The 18,143-nt window shown below is 41.3% G+C and overlaps 1 protein-coding gene across 4 annotated transcripts in view; it reads left to right on the forward strand.

The window, feature by feature from the left end:
• The window catches only part of LOC119026223 (calcium-binding mitochondrial carrier protein Aralar1-like), a 29,830-nt gene that overhangs the window by 9,934 nt on the left and 1,753 nt on the right, over positions 1–18,143 (forward strand). For all 4 annotated transcript variants that reach the window (XM_037110413.1, XM_037110416.1, XM_037110414.1 and 1 more), the window contains exons 5-17: positions 643–782; positions 3,139–3,285; positions 4,673–4,811; positions 5,751–5,844; positions 7,547–7,631; positions 8,872–8,953; positions 10,342–10,500; positions 11,436–11,488; positions 11,713–11,793; positions 14,779–14,919; positions 17,323–17,461; positions 17,733–17,891; positions 18,032–18,122. In XM_037110413.1, coding sequence (XP_036966308.1) covers positions 643–782; positions 3,139–3,285; positions 4,673–4,811; positions 5,751–5,844; positions 7,547–7,631; positions 8,872–8,953; positions 10,342–10,500; positions 11,436–11,488; positions 11,713–11,793; positions 14,779–14,919; positions 17,323–17,461; positions 17,733–17,891; positions 18,032–18,122 — 1,510 coding nt within the window. The remainder of the gene's footprint in view (positions 1–642; positions 783–3,138; positions 3,286–4,672; positions 4,812–5,750; positions 5,845–7,546; positions 7,632–8,871; positions 8,954–10,341; positions 10,501–11,435; positions 11,489–11,712; positions 11,794–14,778; positions 14,920–17,322; positions 17,462–17,732; positions 17,892–18,031; positions 18,123–18,143) is intronic.

The raw sequence follows: 18,143 nt of genomic DNA on the forward strand, positions 1-18,143 counted from the left end.
GGACTATGAAACTTCAGCCAACATCAGCATGAAGTGATCGAATAACTAAATTTTCATTCTTGGATGAATTGTTCCATTCAGGTTAATTTTTGTTGTGTTGTTATGTAATCGATTTAGTGTAACATTCAATGTTATAGATCAGAAGTTCTATTCTTACTTAAGCATTTGTAGTCAATAAATGTGGCAGTAGCCATGTCTTTTTTATGTATTACATATGCTAGCAGCATGTGTTCTTAAAGTCTCATCTAAGGGCAGGACAGTAAGCGATCTGTGTGTAACATCACATTATAACCAACTCCATCTGACAAGAGGGGAAATGAATCCAGCATGCCATACACCAAGAGATGCAGAGTTGTACAAAGAGGCTGCTGCCATGTTCTGTATGTGCAATGGGCCTCAATAAAACTGCCTGAAATTGAGAGCAGTGCTTATGCTGAACATTTCCTGGAACGACTCAAAATGTAAAAGGAGTGGGACTGTCAAACAGCCTATTCAGCTCTGAAGTCCAAATAGACTCTTCCCTCGACTTTAACGAGGTTCACTGCAAGTGGAATGAGGGTGCAATATAGATGTTCGAGTTGCATCTTTGCATGTTTGTCCCTCTGTCTCTTGTTATTGCTGAGTCGTGTCACACTCTTTCAGAGAATGTACGTGACATCTTCAGCCAGACCACAGTTCATCACCACATTCCCTTTAATTGGGACTGTGAGTTCATCAGGCTACACTTCGGCCATGAAAGAAACAAGAACCTCACCTACACAGAATTCACCCAGTTTCTGCAGGTATGCATTCAATCTATACCTCCATCGTTTTATTTTAGAACTGATACGCTGCGTCATAAAGCAGCTTATTTTTTTTACTGCCAAGAGTTGGATAAGATTGATACCCCTCTCATGTTCATACCTTAAATATAAAGCTACCATCAGCAGCTGGTTATTGTAAAGACTGGACGTAAGGGGAAACTGTTAGCTTCACACTGTCAAAGAAACAAATCTACTTATAAACAACTCAAAAGCTCACAAATGTAAAGGCAGATTAAAAAGGCAGATTAAAAAGATTACAAATTTATTGGCAGATTAATAAATTAACTGATCAACAGAAAATGTATCATAGAAATTAATCATATACTTTTTGGATCATCTGTCTTTTGTTTCATACATTTTAACAAAAGAATCTGCTGTCAAACATCCAAATATTCAATTGGGAACATCTGCTGCTTGTGTATTTAGTCTGTGGTTCCCAATCTTTCATGTCGCAGCAGTGACATTTTTATCTCACAAAAAAAGCCCTAAATCAAGACAGGTTACAATGAACCCACTGGCTGTAACACTTGATGCTTGGTGACAACAATGTGATACCTCATTACCTCGAATATCCTGCCACTGGTTGCCCCTGACCACGTCAGACAGAGTAAACCATAGCAGTCAAGCTGTGATTGAAAGTGACAATGGATGCATTTTTTGTTTGTATTGCTTAGAAATTTTACATAAAATGAAAAAGATGTGTTTAGAAGTTGCATGGCCTCCATTTAAGTGTTTTTTCTTGTCATAATAACAATTGAACACCTATAGAAATATTGATTGTCCTGTTGTCTTTGTCATCAAAAGCAAATCAAGTGGTGTAGGAAAAATTAATATAAAACAAAAGAGCATGACAACGACAGTTAATACAAACACACATACAGTGAAGACTTGTCTCTGCCATGGGTCAAAAAACATGAGATTAGTAGAGGTGGCCTGTAATACTACAGTAAATGGTTTGGAACAAAATGCTAAAGTGACAATGAATACATATTTAAAAAAAACATTGCCCTTCAGCTCATAGGAAAAGCAACAGATAAACAGTTTTTGTATGTAAATGCGACATGATACACGACAAAACATACTGACAGCACAATGTCTTTTCACCTTTTCTTCCTTCAGCATCTTCAAAAATGTGCATCAATAAATGTGAAACCGTTCATAATGATCACCTTCATCTTGTGGCGAGGCATTTTTACCCCGCTGAGCGACAAATGGAAATGACGTAACATGAACCACATGGCATAAATGATCACTTAAGATAATGGGGTTGTGGTGTGGAGTTGCATCTTTGTCCTGGTGGTTTGCGGTAGCCCATCATGCCATTAAGACACTTCACATTGTTGTTTGTCTTTATTGGTTGTTGCATGTACCTCACTGAGACCTCTGTGCTGTTCAGGAGCAGCAGCAGCAGTTCGGTGAGGGAGGAACCTGGTTTGGAGTCTCGGGCCGTGGTCTCAGGCAGAAACTGGGTGGTCTCAGAGTTAGACAGGCAGCACTGCGGTGTGGGATCCCTCCAAGCACTTTGCGGTTTATCATAGTAGACGAGGGCTTCCCACCACTGCACCAAAGACTCCTGTGTGTGCAACATTTTATTTACATCTATTTATTATTATTGTCTTGTATTTTCCTGTCATGTCCAAGTACATTTAATTTCATTTAAAACACAAATGAGCGCAGTCCTGTGTGTAGTTTTGATTTCAGATTTAAAGGCTCTGCCACCTTGTGGTTGTTGTCCAGACTTGAAACTTCAATAAGTGCAGACAAGGTGGAGCGTTTGTATGCTTGAGAAGTATGATGTTTGTGAGGTTTTCAGTTTTCAGCAATGCAATCATCAAACATTGTGTGAATTAATCTTCAGCAACAATCCACTGATTAGGTTATCAGAACCCGAATGTAAAGATGAAGTAACAGCTGAATATTGCGGTGACGTTGTGATCCTGTAGTTATATGTGATGAGCTTTGACAGCAGACATTGACCCGGGGTCAGCCTCCCCCTGCACCCACATCTGATTGCATGGTTGTCATATTGAATCACCTTCCTGTGGACACACCTGCCGGCCGCCTCACCGACCGCTCAGCTCAGCTCCGGGATCAGACTTCTCGGAGCTGGTTTCCATTAGTCTCTGGAGAGACGGTGGTGATTACAAACCCAGTGTCTGACACTGTCACATCTGCCTTTCACATCTGTCCAACACTGATATTATTATACTTTCATCCTTGAAAGTTCTGTTTCTCTGTTCCCCCGTAACACGATGCTTCTCATCACAGGAACACATTCTTTGCTTCTTTTGTCAGCTAACAGCTTGACCTTCTCTCCCTGTGTGTGTTACTGCAGGAGCTGCAGTTGGAGCACGCCCGCCAAGCGTTTGCACAAAAAGACAAGAACAAAAGTGGAACCATCACCGCCTTGGACTTCAGCGACATCATGGCCACCATCAGACACCACATGCTGACTCCATTTGTAGAAGAGAACCTGGTTTCAGTGAGTTATAGACAATGCTCTTCAGCAGTTGTTGAGGTGCAGTATGTAAGATAATTCAACAATTTTAGTTTAAAGCAAAAGATAATACAAAAATGAAGAATTTCGGTTTCCGATGTGTATGTATTGTGCTGCAGAGATTTCTACTGAAGTTGGCATGCTAACCAGCTACCCCTGGGCCATTCTGTCCTGTATTGTTACTTTGTACCTCAAGAAGCAATTGTCTGATCGTTGCAGCTTAATAAATATACAAAATAAACTCACATATGTCAAGGACATATTTTCCACCATGTTAATTAGAAAAAATACAGCTTTACGCCTTCTGAACCTGAGTTTCTCTCTTTCTTCAAAATAGGATGAGCCTAATCGCCTTATTAAGTCATCATAAAACACACTACATTCAAACAAGCAAAAGGAAAATAAAACTCACCAAAACCGTATTGGTTTGTCTTTCCACTTTCCCAACAATTACCTCTGGTTTGGTTTAAATAAATCCTTAATTCACATTGTTAGATGTAGGGTGTATTCCAGCCACTTTTCCAAAATGGAGATGTCTGACTTTCCTCTCGCTCCTCTCCCGCTTCATGTCTTTCCGATCCTCCTCTTCTTGCACCGTGCCATAGACTGATTATCTGTGCCGATTTTCAGTGTGGTTCTGATTATCGATATTAGTGGATTTTTTGTGTCCGATTGCTGATAGAATAAATTATTTATTAGTCACCAGACTGTGGTCCCACTCAATCTCCCACCCACAGCACTTTCTAATTGGTTTCATGTCACCTAAATAAGGCTATCAACACTGATTACTTTCAGTCTGCTTAGTAACTAATAATTGAAGTAATTGAATACATGTAGTGTAGTGGAAGTATAAAGTTGTACAAATGAACCAGTCAGGTAATAGATCCACTAGCTGCATGGCTAATTGTGCTAACTAGCTAACAGCAGCTAGCTACACCCAAAGATATCTACCTGCTCAGCACCAAAGAACATACAAAAGTTAGCAACAAGCTGGTGATCACAGTAGAGTGTTTAGCAGCTCAAGAGACAGATATTTCCCTCAAGAAAAGGCAGAGACCAAAAACTAACAAGGAGAGCAAATACTGGACTCACATTTAGCCGGTGGCCACAAACATGACATGCAGATGTTGCTCTATAACTGCTGGCAATGTAAATAACCAATATTGTGCTCAAAAGTGGCCAAAAATTCAGTTATGGAGGTTTGAAACAAGAATTTAAATTAAACGATACAGAAGTCTATATGTTGGTTAGATGTACATGTTAGTGATTTATATATTCCAGCATTGCATTATTCTTGCACAAAATGCAGTATTTAAGAGAATATGATAAGATAGAGTCATCAAGCAGCAACTCATTTTTGCTCTTTCTCCAGGCTGCAGGAGGCAGCACCTCACACATGGTGAGCTTCTCCTACTTCAACGCCTTCAACGCCCTCCTTAACAACATGGAGCTGATCCGCAAGATTTACAGCACCCTCGCCGGCACCCACAGAGACACGCTCGTAACCAAAGGTACACCTGAGGCACCACCGACATCACTGAAATGAGTCATGTGTGCGTTTCATATGTGACTTGAAATGTGCGACCCTGTTTTAACTTTCTTGACAGACTGGTGTGAGTGAACACACAGGGAACATTACTGTAGCACTAAATTACTAAGGTAAATGAACATTTTTAACCTGGTAATCAGATCACCTCTTACATGTAGACCTGTGTAACTGATCAGTCACATCTGTTCCTACGTATGTTTTTCCCATTGAGATGCAAACTGTAGCCTGCTCCTCTCCTCTCTCCTTGGTTTCCCTCCTTCTAGAAAACACTTTGGGCAAATAGTAATTGCAAATAAATCTTGTCATGTGTGCTACATACAGACATATCAGATGTGTGGGTTTAAAGTGTAAAGCAAACACTCACATGTCAACTGTCAGTTGCAGAAAAGTATCTCATTGCAGTACTCGAGGTCAGAGAAGCAGGCTCGTACGCGAAGGTTGCGACGCTTGGACCTGACAGGAAGGTTCTTTGTGGGGATGTGAATAAAGAAATCTTTTCCCCCCCTTCAACGACCACCATCAGGTTTCCTTTGAGAAAGACAACCTGATGGTAATGGAGCTTCTCAGCAGGCAACAGTAAAGAAGTGAATATAAAGCGCAAATAAAAGAGTGACACACACAGGGGGCTGCTGCTGAGAGATTACATGCTCAGTTAGCGTAAGGAGGCAAAGCACATACAGGAGTGATTCTGTCTTTAATCTCCTTATTCATACCCCATTTGGCATCAAGCATCCCCAATAGCACCAAAACAAATAAGTATTTGCAAATACTATTTGATACTAGCCTGCTGTAGAAAATACCTGGTCTGTCGTTAATCCCTTAGCTTCATGTTTGACTTTAACGTGTCAAGGCTCCATTGAGTGTTTGTATTAATTTATTTATTCTCTTTATTGCATCGTAGAGGAGTTTGTTCATGCTGCAAATAAGTTTGGTCAAATCACTCCAATGGAGATCGACATCCTGTACCAGCTCTCTGGTCTCCACACTCACTCCGGGTAAGATTTCACTGTTTTAACCCTCTGGAGTCGCCTGCTCATCTGTGAATATGCTGTTTATATGAATTATTTACAGTAGAGTGAGGTTGAGAAAACCAGTGAAAAGAACAGGTGTAGGACTTAAACACGCAATCTCTTTTTTTTCTTCTCTTGACAATAGAACATTTGAAGGGAATTTATAAAACAGTTCATTATTAATATTTATTTCTTTTAATGTTTATTTGAATAGGGACAAGTATGCAGTATAAACTGATGCCAGACATTTATAGCCAAGCTGATTTTCATTGCCTGTCCCTAGATGGGACATGAAACTCAACAATACATGTAAACAAACAGTGAAAACATGACAAAATATGTATAAGTCACAAACAGTATAATACACAAAATGTATTGAATTTAATTTAATTGAAAAACAAGTATGAATATAAAATCTAAGATATAATAAAATCCCTTTCACTGTGAATATACTGGGTAATAGTTTTATATCTCACATTTTATTCTGCTGTATTTGTCTGTATAAATAGTTATATTTTTATTCCGAGATCTGATTAATATTGATATTTTATGTGATTATGACAAGGGCTGGACAATATAACTATATATATCATTATTGTGATATGAGACTATATATCATCTTAGATGGTTCTCCTTGTTCTTACATATTTTGTAATAGTACCAATAGTCATTCCTACAATATTGTTGCAACACTGATACAGAGGTAAATAAAATTGGTATAATTATGTTAATGATTACGTCATTCAGCCCCTCATCTTTGAAAGAGCAGAAACTAAACAAATTCATGAAACAACCTTTAGTTTAACCTCCTTTCACATGAAAAAATACCTGCTTCAAAAGCCTTTAGCCCACTATACAACTAGCTGCTCTATGAAAATAATTTTCCAGTACTTACATAGCCTCACACACTTATGACGTGGATGATAGCACCCGTGCAAAACTGATGTACCGTTGGTGAATGTCACCTAATTTGCAGATGGCAGTCAACAAGGGGAATATCAGCTGACACCAATATTCAGTCATTATATTGGTGCGTCCATATTTCAAAGGTCTAAATGGACAAGAGACAAAATGACAAAAGACAAACATGAATGTGTATAGCGATGACAAATTTCAAACAAAATCAACATGACTTTTAATTCTAGAAATTAAAGTTTTGTCTGTGCAGTCACTCAGGTAGGTTCTGCTGCTGTTCTTAAAATCCACTGAGTGTCTTCAAAACATTTACACAACACTGTGTTATTTCTAATTCCAGCATGAATGGAATAAATATGTTGCAGGTCTGTTTATTGGCTATAAAGATAAAGTTATTGCTCATTCACTTTAACAACAGTGGCTCCACTGGCTGATTTACAAGACAAACATAAAACATGGATACAGACTTTATGATGCGACAGGCCGCTGGGGAATATTTGTGTCTCAAACATTCAGCAACAAAACACTTTCATTTACTCGCTGGGCCATGGGCACTCATCCAGCTTTGTTTGTCCGCTGTTTATATAATCTTAAATTAAACTTGCTGTAACTTGGAGTTATATGCCAGTAAAAGCTCTGTGGAAAATCTTACATCACTGGCTGCTGCTCGCTGTAGACAGAGCTCTCTCTCTTTTCTCTGTCTTTTCCTGGCCTGACTCCCTCCCTCCCTCCCTCCCACCCTCCCTTCCCTTCCCTGCTGTTGTGTGTTAAGGCGGCTGAACCAGGCAGACATTGAGAGGATAGCCCCGCTGGAGGAAGAAGCCATGCCGTACCACCAAGCAGAGGCCCAGAGACAGGTAGCCTGAGTGACTCCTCTAATACACCTTACATCCTCCTGCCTTTTATCAGAGCTTCTTCCTTTTCTCCCTCTACTTCCTTCTCAGAAAAAAGGGAGAATGCACAGTGACTGAATTAGCAGAGTGCCCATGTTTTTCTTCCCTTGTGAAGTGCATTACTTAAACTCCCAGATAAAAGTACACCAATTATAGTTACAGAAGAGGAATGGATTGTTGCATTGCTCCTCTCCATGAAAGGCTCTCCCCATTTTATTCAGTATGACTGCACATACACCTCAGCTGCAATCACACATCTGAGACACTAATAAGAGGCTTTTATCAGTGCGGGGCTTGAGGAGTTTTAGGAGCCTTTAGCAGAGTCTGCTAATGGTAGGAGGCTAGTGGGAGTCAAGGTGGATGTGGGAGAACAAAATAGTTCCTGCCTCCACCGGATAACGCAGCTCTATATCAGACTGTGGTCAGAGCTTTCAGGCCACTCATGCTCCTGGGACTCAGGCTCAGAGGTCTGGAATTTGATTCCCTTTTGGGGGGGATGCTGCAATTCTCGGGCCTGCCCTTTAGTGGAAGTAGGCTAATTGTTTAAACCCTTTGATCAAGACCTCGATCTTGTTAGCGTGGAGCCCTCGGTGGAAGCATCTGGGAAGAGGAAAAGACCGATCGGCCCCTACTCCCCTTCTCATCTGGTTTGGGAAAAGTTACTCACCCTGCTTCAACCTGCGCACACGCGCGCGCGCACACACACACAGACTTTAGCTCCCTTGGACTGTGTAATATTCATGTAGATACTTATCTGTACATGGAAAAGGCTTGTGGGGCTAATCTGTTGCCCTACACCACAGTGAAAACAAAAGGGGCTCCGCTTTCAACATCAAATACCAATCCAGAGATCAAGTCGATAAGAGAGAAATTATACTTTGTAGTAAAAATAAAAGAAGACCTTTAGCTCGAAGCCTCCCACATGTAGCATGTGTGGGGAAGTGTGGCTGCAGGTTCACACAGTCATTCATCCTGAGCTGTTCTGTCTGTGACATTTAATACCGGCTGATGATGAATTAGACGTTATATGACATGTCCACATTCCAGCGCCTTCCTCCGCCGTTGAGTACTCCACAGCATTTTTCTTTCCACAATGTATCTGGTTCGCTATAGATTAATAGCCAGCCGATTCATGGCTTGTGTTCTGACCCCCCTGTCTTTCTCCAGATTCATTTGACCACTGGTGTCTTTTTCTCCCATACAGCACGCTCATGAAACGTCTCGGCCCGTCTGGCTCCAGGCTGCAGAGTCTGCCTACAGGTTTACTCTGGGCTCAATCGCTGGAGGTGAGTGACATGTCTGCGGCGGAGCCCCCGGCCCGCCCGAGGGGTAACCTTAGCCGGCGAGACTGGCGCACTGAGGCCCCGGGGCCGGCCATTGTGCTGGCAGGGGAGAGGGGTTGTGATGTGAGGCTCTAGCATTGTGCTGCCTTGCCACCGGTGGCTCCAGGCTGTCGTTGGGAGTCCGAGCTTTTGGAATGACACAAATCTTCCGGAACCGCACTCTCTGGAATCTCCTCCTAATTACACTGGAAGGAGCTGATACAAGGAACGTCATAACTTCCCCTCAGATAGGAACACACTCTGTCCCTCTGTGTGTGTGGGAGAGAGAGTGTGCTCTTAGCAGTGGTCAAAAATAAATGTGGATCACAAGCAGTGTTGAAACTAACAATTATTTTTTTAAGGTTTACTTTAACTTTCACAACAAAGAGTGACTTGCAAACTTATCTTGGGATCAAAAATTATTTGTCTTTACTGTCATAAAGGACAAAGAAAAGCAGCAAGCTCTCAAGTTTAAGCTGAAACCAGCAAATGTTTGACATTCATGCTTAAAAGATGAATGAATCAATTACTAACGATCAAAATAGTTGGCAGTGAATTTTGTTTCAATTAACTAATCGACTGATCGTAGCAGCGCTAATCACTAGGCTTATGTTAAAAAAATGTTGTGTCCCTATGGTGGTAATGAGTTGTTTCCATGCTGACCGAGCTGTTCGTGTCAGAAAAGAGTCATTACGGCAGCCTTTGATGTCAGACAGGACATAACGCTGAGAGCAGCAGAGTTTAGTGCAAGTTGCTGCAGTGTCGCCTCCACAGACGGTTTTCTCACCGCTACTAGACGTCCTACTCTGAGCTTGATAACAGTTTTCAAACAGTTCATACACAAACACATCTGCAGAATTAATACTGTACAAATCAACTGTGTAAGGCACAAGAAATTAATTAGTGTCAAGATGACTCTCCAAGAGAACAACAATGTCCAATTTAGAGCTGAAATGATGAGTGAATCAATTAGTTGATCAACAAGGTTACAAACAACAACGACAAATTAATTTAAACCTGTTTTTTTTGTTTTTTGTTCTTTTCTTTGTCATACATGTTTTTGGACTCTTAGTCTCTTTTTGTACTGTTTTGTCTCTCTTAGGACAAAACGACACCTTTAAGATGCCACCTTGGGCTCTGTGAATTAAAATGGGCCTTTGCTTTTATTGTACTTTGTGACATCTTACAAATGAACAGAAAATTAATAATGAAAAAGTTTTAAACTTAACCCTCACTGTTGCTAGTATGTGTTTGTGTAAAAAAAGCATAAAAAGATGACACATTTGTGTTTACATAATTTACAAAAGCATAACAAAAGATTTAAACTGGTGACATATGTGTGTGTTTTGCAGCCACCGGTGCCACAGCTGTGTACCCCATCGACCTGGTGAAGACGCGCATGCAGAACCAGCGCTCCACTGGCTCCTTTGTAGGAGAACTGATGTACAAGAGCAGCTTCGACTGTGCAAAGAAAGTGCTCCGTTACGAGGGCTTCTTCGGATTCTACAGGGGTAATCATTCGCAGCACATAAACAGGACCCGTGTGCAGGCCAACCTATGCATCTCAAACCACGTTATGGGAAAAGCATTAGGATTTGTCAGTGTGCTAATATCTGCAGCATGGTTTGCTAATTGATACCAGAAACCTTTGCCCTCCCTGTTCAGCGGTGAATAAAGCAACACCCGGGGGTCGCGTTTTCATTATCTCGGTGCCTGGGAGAGAGCTCCCCGAGGAGAATGACCAGCAGAACTCATGTAGTAGCAGTGTCTGATCTGCCTCTGTGCCGATGGTGATAATGGTGCTGAAGGCTTGTGATATTCAACACTACTACCCTCGGGCTGTTCATGTGAGGGAAGTCAAGACTGCCATCTACTGCTGCCTCCACCACTGCAGCTCTCTGTCGCTCTGCCTTTCTTCCTTCCTCCTCCTCTCTTGCAAATGATAAGGGGTGATTGACTCCGAGACAGACACGCTCGGCTGTTTTCTGGCCGCATACCAGCAGCAGTCACTCAGCAGCTCCTTCAGAAGTTTATCTGGCTCGATGAAGGACAGGCGGTGAAACAGTATGGCGGTTATCGCCACCGTAGCACCCGCCCCTCCTCCCCCCTGATCTTGTCCGTGACCACACAGCTCTCTCTGTTCCCCGCCATCAGTGGGATCAGGCCTCAACAATGCTGATCCCATACGCACCAGCAGTGTCATATTTTTGGACTTTTGTTCAATTTCAATGGGACCATTGTGTTTTGGTGCATCAGATGTATCAGCCATATCTGTAAATATTTATGGGTTTGTTTTACGCACACAAGAACCCTGCAGCTTACATTGTTCTGGCTGTCAGTGGATGTATTCATTCAGCAGAGATAAAAATGTGCATTCATTTCCAGCCAGACTTTGTCTCTGTCTCTGTCAGGTATTCTAATGGTATCTATGAATAATATTTTGCAGGTCTCCTCCCGCAGCTCATCGGCGTCGCCCCGGAGAAAGCTATCAAACTCACGGCAAGTCATTCCACTGTGTAGCTCGGAGTGTTCAAAAAGTTGCTCCCGATGATTCAGTGTGAATGAAAAACATGCAGAGAGTGCAGACGAAATGTACTCTCCGCAATCAAGATGTGACTGCAACCACAAGTTAACATTAATGCCCCGCTATCAAGATTGGGATTGTGTGTCTCATCTGCCTTTTTTTCTTGTTCTTCTTGTCTTTTTTTTTTCTTTTTTTTCAGGTGAATGATTTTGTCAGAGACAAGTTCACCACACAAGACGATACCATCCCTCTGCCTGCAGAGATTCTCGCTGGTGGATGTGTAAGCATCACTTTTGAGATCTTTTAAATTCAGTCAGTAGATGAACTCAAAACCAAGTAAAGAAACACCTAAAAGATGTGCAAAATACATACGATTTAAAGTAATTGTTATCAGTACATATTGGAAATTATGTGCTGTCTTTTACTATTGCTCATGAACTCCTGTTTGGTTTACTCAACAATACACATGCAAAAGTAACGACTTACTGGAAAAAGAAAAATCCATCCTTTCACTTGTATGACTTGATAAATATCTTAGTTCAGTTCAAGAGAAATCAAACCGCATTAAAGCGTTTTAGGAAGTAGTAGAGGAAGTGACAAACACACAGTACTATTTAGATTTATGATAATATGATATAAAGCTTAGCGTATCTGCAGGATTATATAGTTGATAAATCAATAAACAAAGATAAATTAAATGTCAGAGCTATATCCAAAGTTGTTGCGCCATAAGGATCAATTTGGCATCTATCTGCCAGATGTTTGTGTGGAAACAATGAAAAACTAATAACTAACTAATGACTAGTTCATGTAAGTTAAACATGCTCTCATAAGTAGGATCCCTATTTATGAATTACTTAATTGTGAATTATTATTAATTATGAATTACTTACATAATCTGAGCATGAGGGGCACAGTGACACTATGTGCAGGAAGTCAGTCAATTAAGGAAACTTGGGATCCTCACATGATTTTCCTAACAATACAATACAGTCAGTGTCGTCAAAAATCATCGATCAATTGTTTGATACTTACCAGTTCTAAATATTTGAAATGGTTTCAATACTCTTCTTCCGCAGTATTGATACAGGAGTACTTGTCACACTTTCCCGCTCTCTCTTCTCTCCAACAGTCAGTCGGCACCATACACAATATTTTTCAAGACATCATCTGCAGAGAAAACACTGAATGGTTCGAAAAAGGCTTGATATTCAACTTTTAGTTTAGTCATCTGCTGTTTTCTGCAAAGTTGTCCCTTAATGTCATATTATAGCCTTCATAAAGGTATCTTTTAATGTAAATCTAAAATGTTACGCCATCAGAGTTATCAGCTATCAATATTTTTCAAGTTGTTTTATCAAAGTGAGAAATTCAAGTATCACGACGACCACTACTGCACATACTTGCCAGCCTTCTTCCGGCTTCCTCCCAGGGTTCGCAATTCTCCTGTGTTTCTCACAATTTAAAATTTCCACACCTTTTTCTTAATTATCACAACCTGTTTCTGGCACTGTACAACATGTAGTCTGCTGTCATGTCGCCATTTTGATCAAGGGGGTTAAACATAGGTCAGTGGTGTGCTCATAATCTCTAAGGGGCAAAAAATGAATGAATAAATGAATACTGAAGAATGTAAGTTTGTGTCAGAGGGGCAAATTAGTTTGCCTGAGAATTAAAAGTGCAATTATTTTTAAAAGTATTTAACATAAAAAAGCTGTTGCAGTTTGTTGTTTTTATTCTTAAGAAGTCACAAGAAAGCATGAAACGAAGTCTCTGAAACTCAATCCTTCTTGGGGAGGACCCCCAGGTTTTCGAAATCCTCCCTATTTCTGAGGTCTTAATATTGGCAAGTACGCTACTGCCTATAAAAGCTTTGATTGTGTGCTGATGATGGACCTTCATCTAAAAACCATACCAGCCAGACTGGCAGATTGTTTAGCATTTTAGTTAAAGACACATTTTACGAGCATTTTAAGCTTCATGAATTGATCATCTGGGGGATTCTGATTAATTGAAATGTAAGTTTCTTTGATTTCATCTGTGTGTTCCTCTCATTTATAAACTGCTGTCCAACAGTTCATAGATCTGCTGGATATAAAAATTAACTTCTGTCCCTCTAAAGTGAACATTACTTTATCCTGGCCAAATTATAATATTACACCATGTTTTGAGAGTGTCACCAGATTACAGATGTAATTCCTTCACTCTGCCTCTCTGCTGGCTGTGTTAAAATGGAACATGCAGCAGAGCCCCGCAGGTTGCTCACAGAGGAACAGGGTCTGCAGGGTCGTGACCCCTGTCAGGGTGTAATTGTAGGAAGAGGCCCTGGAGGGTCGTGGATGAAGCTCGGTCTAGCTCTGCGTGATTGAGTTTGACAACGTGGTCCATACCCGAGGCGTGGTCACAGTGCAGGTCCCCTCGCAGGACAGCGAGGATGTTTCCAATACAGAATGGTAACAGCTAAGGAGACTTTTCATATGTGGCCTCCGTGAGATTTAAATTCATTTCTATGGACCAGACTGCATCCTCGTGAGATTTTATTAAAGTTAAAGGGCTGTTTAATCTGAATTATCGCTCCCATCAGAGGAGAGAACTGAAGAAGATAAAAGAGACGGGTTGAACGCATCAATCTTCAGAGCAGCGGATATTCCCCCACCGCTTTGAAAATGACTAAATGTGCCAGAGCTTTTTTTAGACCTTTGCTCGGATGTTTACAGATAAGACCCCTGCCCTGAGTGTCACCAGCAGCCATCCTGGGGCCTGATTAGATTTGGGGAGGGTGATAAATGTGCCTGAGTCAGAGGGTGCTGTGCCTTTAGGGCATTGCCTGCCCGGACCGGGTGATTCAGCACTCTCCCCTGGGAACAAGGGTGAATTGGGGAAGTGTGCAGGGGTGAGGCCAGGCTGGGCCACTCACCCTGCCACAGGAGGTGCCTCAGGGGAGGGCGAGGGGGCAGAGGGCCGGTGCCAGGGTCAGAGCCTCTCAACCACGAGACAGGCTTCTACTTACCCTACGTCTGCTCTCTTTTGACCCCAGTTGTTCTTCTATCAATGCCGGCTTTTCTCTCCTCCTGTCAAGGCCATTCTCTTACTATATCATTGGGAAAAAGTATCTTTTGTGCTGAAGTTTACCGAGATAATTGGAAAACCCCTACTAGGGAGAAATGCTTACACATCATTACATCTTCACCCAAAGTTCACCCCTGAGTCCATCTCATAAACCTTCCTCTCGTCATCAGTTTCTCTTTCCTGTTGCATCCTACAGGCCGGAGCTTCCCAGGTGATTTTCACCAATCCTCTGGAGATCGTTAAGATTCGTCTGCAGGTGGCTGGAGAGATCACCACAGGGCCCAGGGTCAGTGCCCTGAATGTTGTGAGAGACCTGGGCTTCTTTGGCCTCTACAAGGTAGGTCAGCACCTCTGCAGCACCATGACGTCTGCAGCAGCAACCAAGGGCATGTTCCTGAGATATAACACCAACAACAAGGGGAGTTTATTTATTGTTCACTTCAGCATATTTATAAACAATAGGAGAAGTTTGATGGAAGAAAGATGATGTCTGTAGACGTCTGTCAGATTAGCAGTTCAAAACACAGAGATTCAATTTATTTTCAAACACCTTGTTTCCCCACAGTTTTGTTCTGTGTCCATAATTATGGGAATAAGCTGTTATTGTTAAACACAAGGAAATGCATTTGGAAAAACACCACAAGCATGGGAAATAGGATCATAATATCCATTTTGAAAAATACAGGACCAATAATGCAGAACAACAAGTCAGACTTTGGCCTGCCAAGTGTATGGACAGTTTTCTGAAATATTTTGGTAAAAGACGTGTTTTTCTGCTAATATCAACTGAAGATACTGTCGAACTTCTCACCTATAACAAGTGTGTAACTAGAGCTGTATTACATGATTTAATCAGAGATCACAGAGGATCCATGGACAATAGGAATTACATCAACTTCAGCATCAACCTCAAAATTAGGATGGTACTAAGGAATACTGTTTTTTTTTTATTTAAACAACCAAAAATTTTAACAATAATTAAAGTAGTTGAACAACAGATGATGAATCTGCAACCAAATGATTGATCAGCTGAACATTTCAGCTTCTTTACCTCTGACTAAGAACTGTAACAATACGACACCCTCTGTAGATATAAAAGGCTCATTGCTGAAATGAAACCAGTTCCTAATTTTAGGTGATTATACACTTATGAAAACATAATTATGAATGTTATGTTGCATTTCTTGCTTAAATCCTCCTTGATCCTGCAAACTGGACCTTTAAGTAACAGTAGCAATACCACAACTGTTGGCCCTTAGACAGAAGAAGGCGCCTCCAAATTAATATCATAAACATGTCAAAATGTAAAATTAAATTATTATTAATTATTGTACTGGTTTGTTATTAATTCTGTGGTAACTTCTAAAATACATTTTGGCAGTAGGTGAAGTTTCTAGTTATTTTAGCTGCGCTGTTATGCGAGAAGAAATCAAAATACTCAACAGGTCAATTAAAAACACAACATCTTACAGTCAAAACAGGATACATTAAAGGTGCACTGTGTAGTTTTGGGCAATAAATGTTGAAATGAAAAAGATAATCTTCATTGAGAGATTATTTATGTTATGCCTAAATAAACTAAATAAACAAACTCTAAGTTTTCATGACTGAATTAACTGAATAAACAAGCTGACCTTAAAGGTCAAACAAAACTTCATACTGTTTTACTTTGTTTACATGTGGTGGACCCTGCCACCTTTGTAGAACAGTGTTCGGGGGATCTTATTTTTCTCTGAGAACAACTTGTTCATGTAGTTATGGAAAAAATAAGTATTTCCGAGTTTGTATTATTACCTCATTAATATTGTACTTGTTAAAATTCCGGGTTTGAATTTCTTCTCCAAAAACAACATGGTGCCCCTTTAAAACACATAAATACACAGGCATGTTAGGAGCCACACTGGAAAGAGTTATAAAATGCTGGGTGCTGAAAATATTGATTCAAGTGCACGTTAATCTATATAACAATGCATTATACAACAAATCACTGTACTGTAGCTTTCAACATCGAAGATAGTCAAGGGAAAATAAAATATTTCCCCCCTAAAGGTATTGAATATAAAGTACATGAGTATTTGAGTGAGTGTACTTTACTTTTCACTGCTGAATAATAGCATATGATTTGTTTTTTTGTCCCGTAACGATGCACAGATGAAACACTACTGTATTTGAACAAACATTTGCGTGTGTACACAGACATAATGGACATCAGGATCCGAAATTTAAAGATCAAACGGTCGTTTTGCTGACTGTTTGCAATTTTCCAAGACTGTGTGTTAAACATGCAAAGGGAGCGGCAGCCAACAACCGACAGCAAATTAGTGAAGGATCATACTTTGCTACCGCTTCGTTCCAGATCCTTGTGGGTTTACTTACAGCTCCAGTCATGTGTTCATACTCCATATTTTAATGAGGAGCAGACAGTGTGTGGCTTGTTAAAAAAAAAAAAATGGGGGAAAAAAAAGGCAGACTTCCTCTTGGCAGAAGAAGCCAGTCACACCGGGATCCATGGCACAGCTGTGTGTGTGTCTGTGTGTGTGTGTGTGATGGATTTCTCTCTGGAGGCCCAGTGCTGCAGCTCTGCCTGGGGGCTCTTTGGCTCCATCATCAACATTAAAGCCCGCCAGTAGGTCCACTGAGACAGCTCCACTTAATCCCCCCTAGACGAACCTCCTCACCAGCCTCCTCTGGCTGTGGTCAAGATGTATACATATTTAAATTGATCTCTTTTTCCTGTTAGGGAGCCAAAGCTTGCTTCCTGCGTGACATCCCCTTCTCCGCCATCTACTTCCCTGTTTATGCCCACACCAAGGCGAAAATAGCAGACGAGGACGGAAGCCTGGGGGCAGTGCAGCTGCTCACTGCTGGAGCCATCGCAGGTAACAAACATCTGGAGAGCTCAGCGTCCACGGACATCCAAACAGCAACATGTTGTGTCACATTTTCCTCTCCAAGAAATGGGTTTTGTCCTCCTCCCTGTCTGCGCTTCGAGTCTCACAATACCCTGGCTGTATATACGGAGCTTTTGTCATACCACTCCATACAGCCATCTCCAGCCCTGTGTGACGCTGCTGCAGGGATGTAAGAATGTGACACCGTATGTGCATAGTGAAAACACCTCATTATGTCTTTTGTGACACGTCTCTGAAGGTATACCGGCTGCTTCACTGGTGACCCCTGCTGATGTCATCAAGACCAGGCTCCAGGTGGCGGCCCGAGCAGGCCAGACGACATACAGCGGAGTCATCGACTGCTTCAGGAAGATCCTCAAGGAGGAAGGTTTCAAGGCATTTTGGAAGGGCACGGGAGGTAAAAGCACACATATGCACATACTCAACAGTGCTATAAGTGGTTTCGTGTCTGGGAAATGGGGCTCACTGTGGTGGCTGTAATTGTCACCACAGAAATATTAAATCCCACATTGTAATTTCTAAACTGTCTTCCATTAGCTCGCGTCTGCAGATCCTCACCGCAGTTTGGTGTAACCCTGGTGACCTATGAACTGTTGCAGAGATGGTTATACATTGACTTTGGCGGACAGTAAGTACTTTCACCTTGTCA

Source organism: Acanthopagrus latus, chromosome 9, assembly GCF_904848185.1.
Source record: "Acanthopagrus latus isolate v.2019 chromosome 9, fAcaLat1.1, whole genome shotgun sequence".
Taxonomy (NCBI): Eukaryota; Metazoa; Chordata; class Actinopteri; order Spariformes; family Sparidae; genus Acanthopagrus; species Acanthopagrus latus.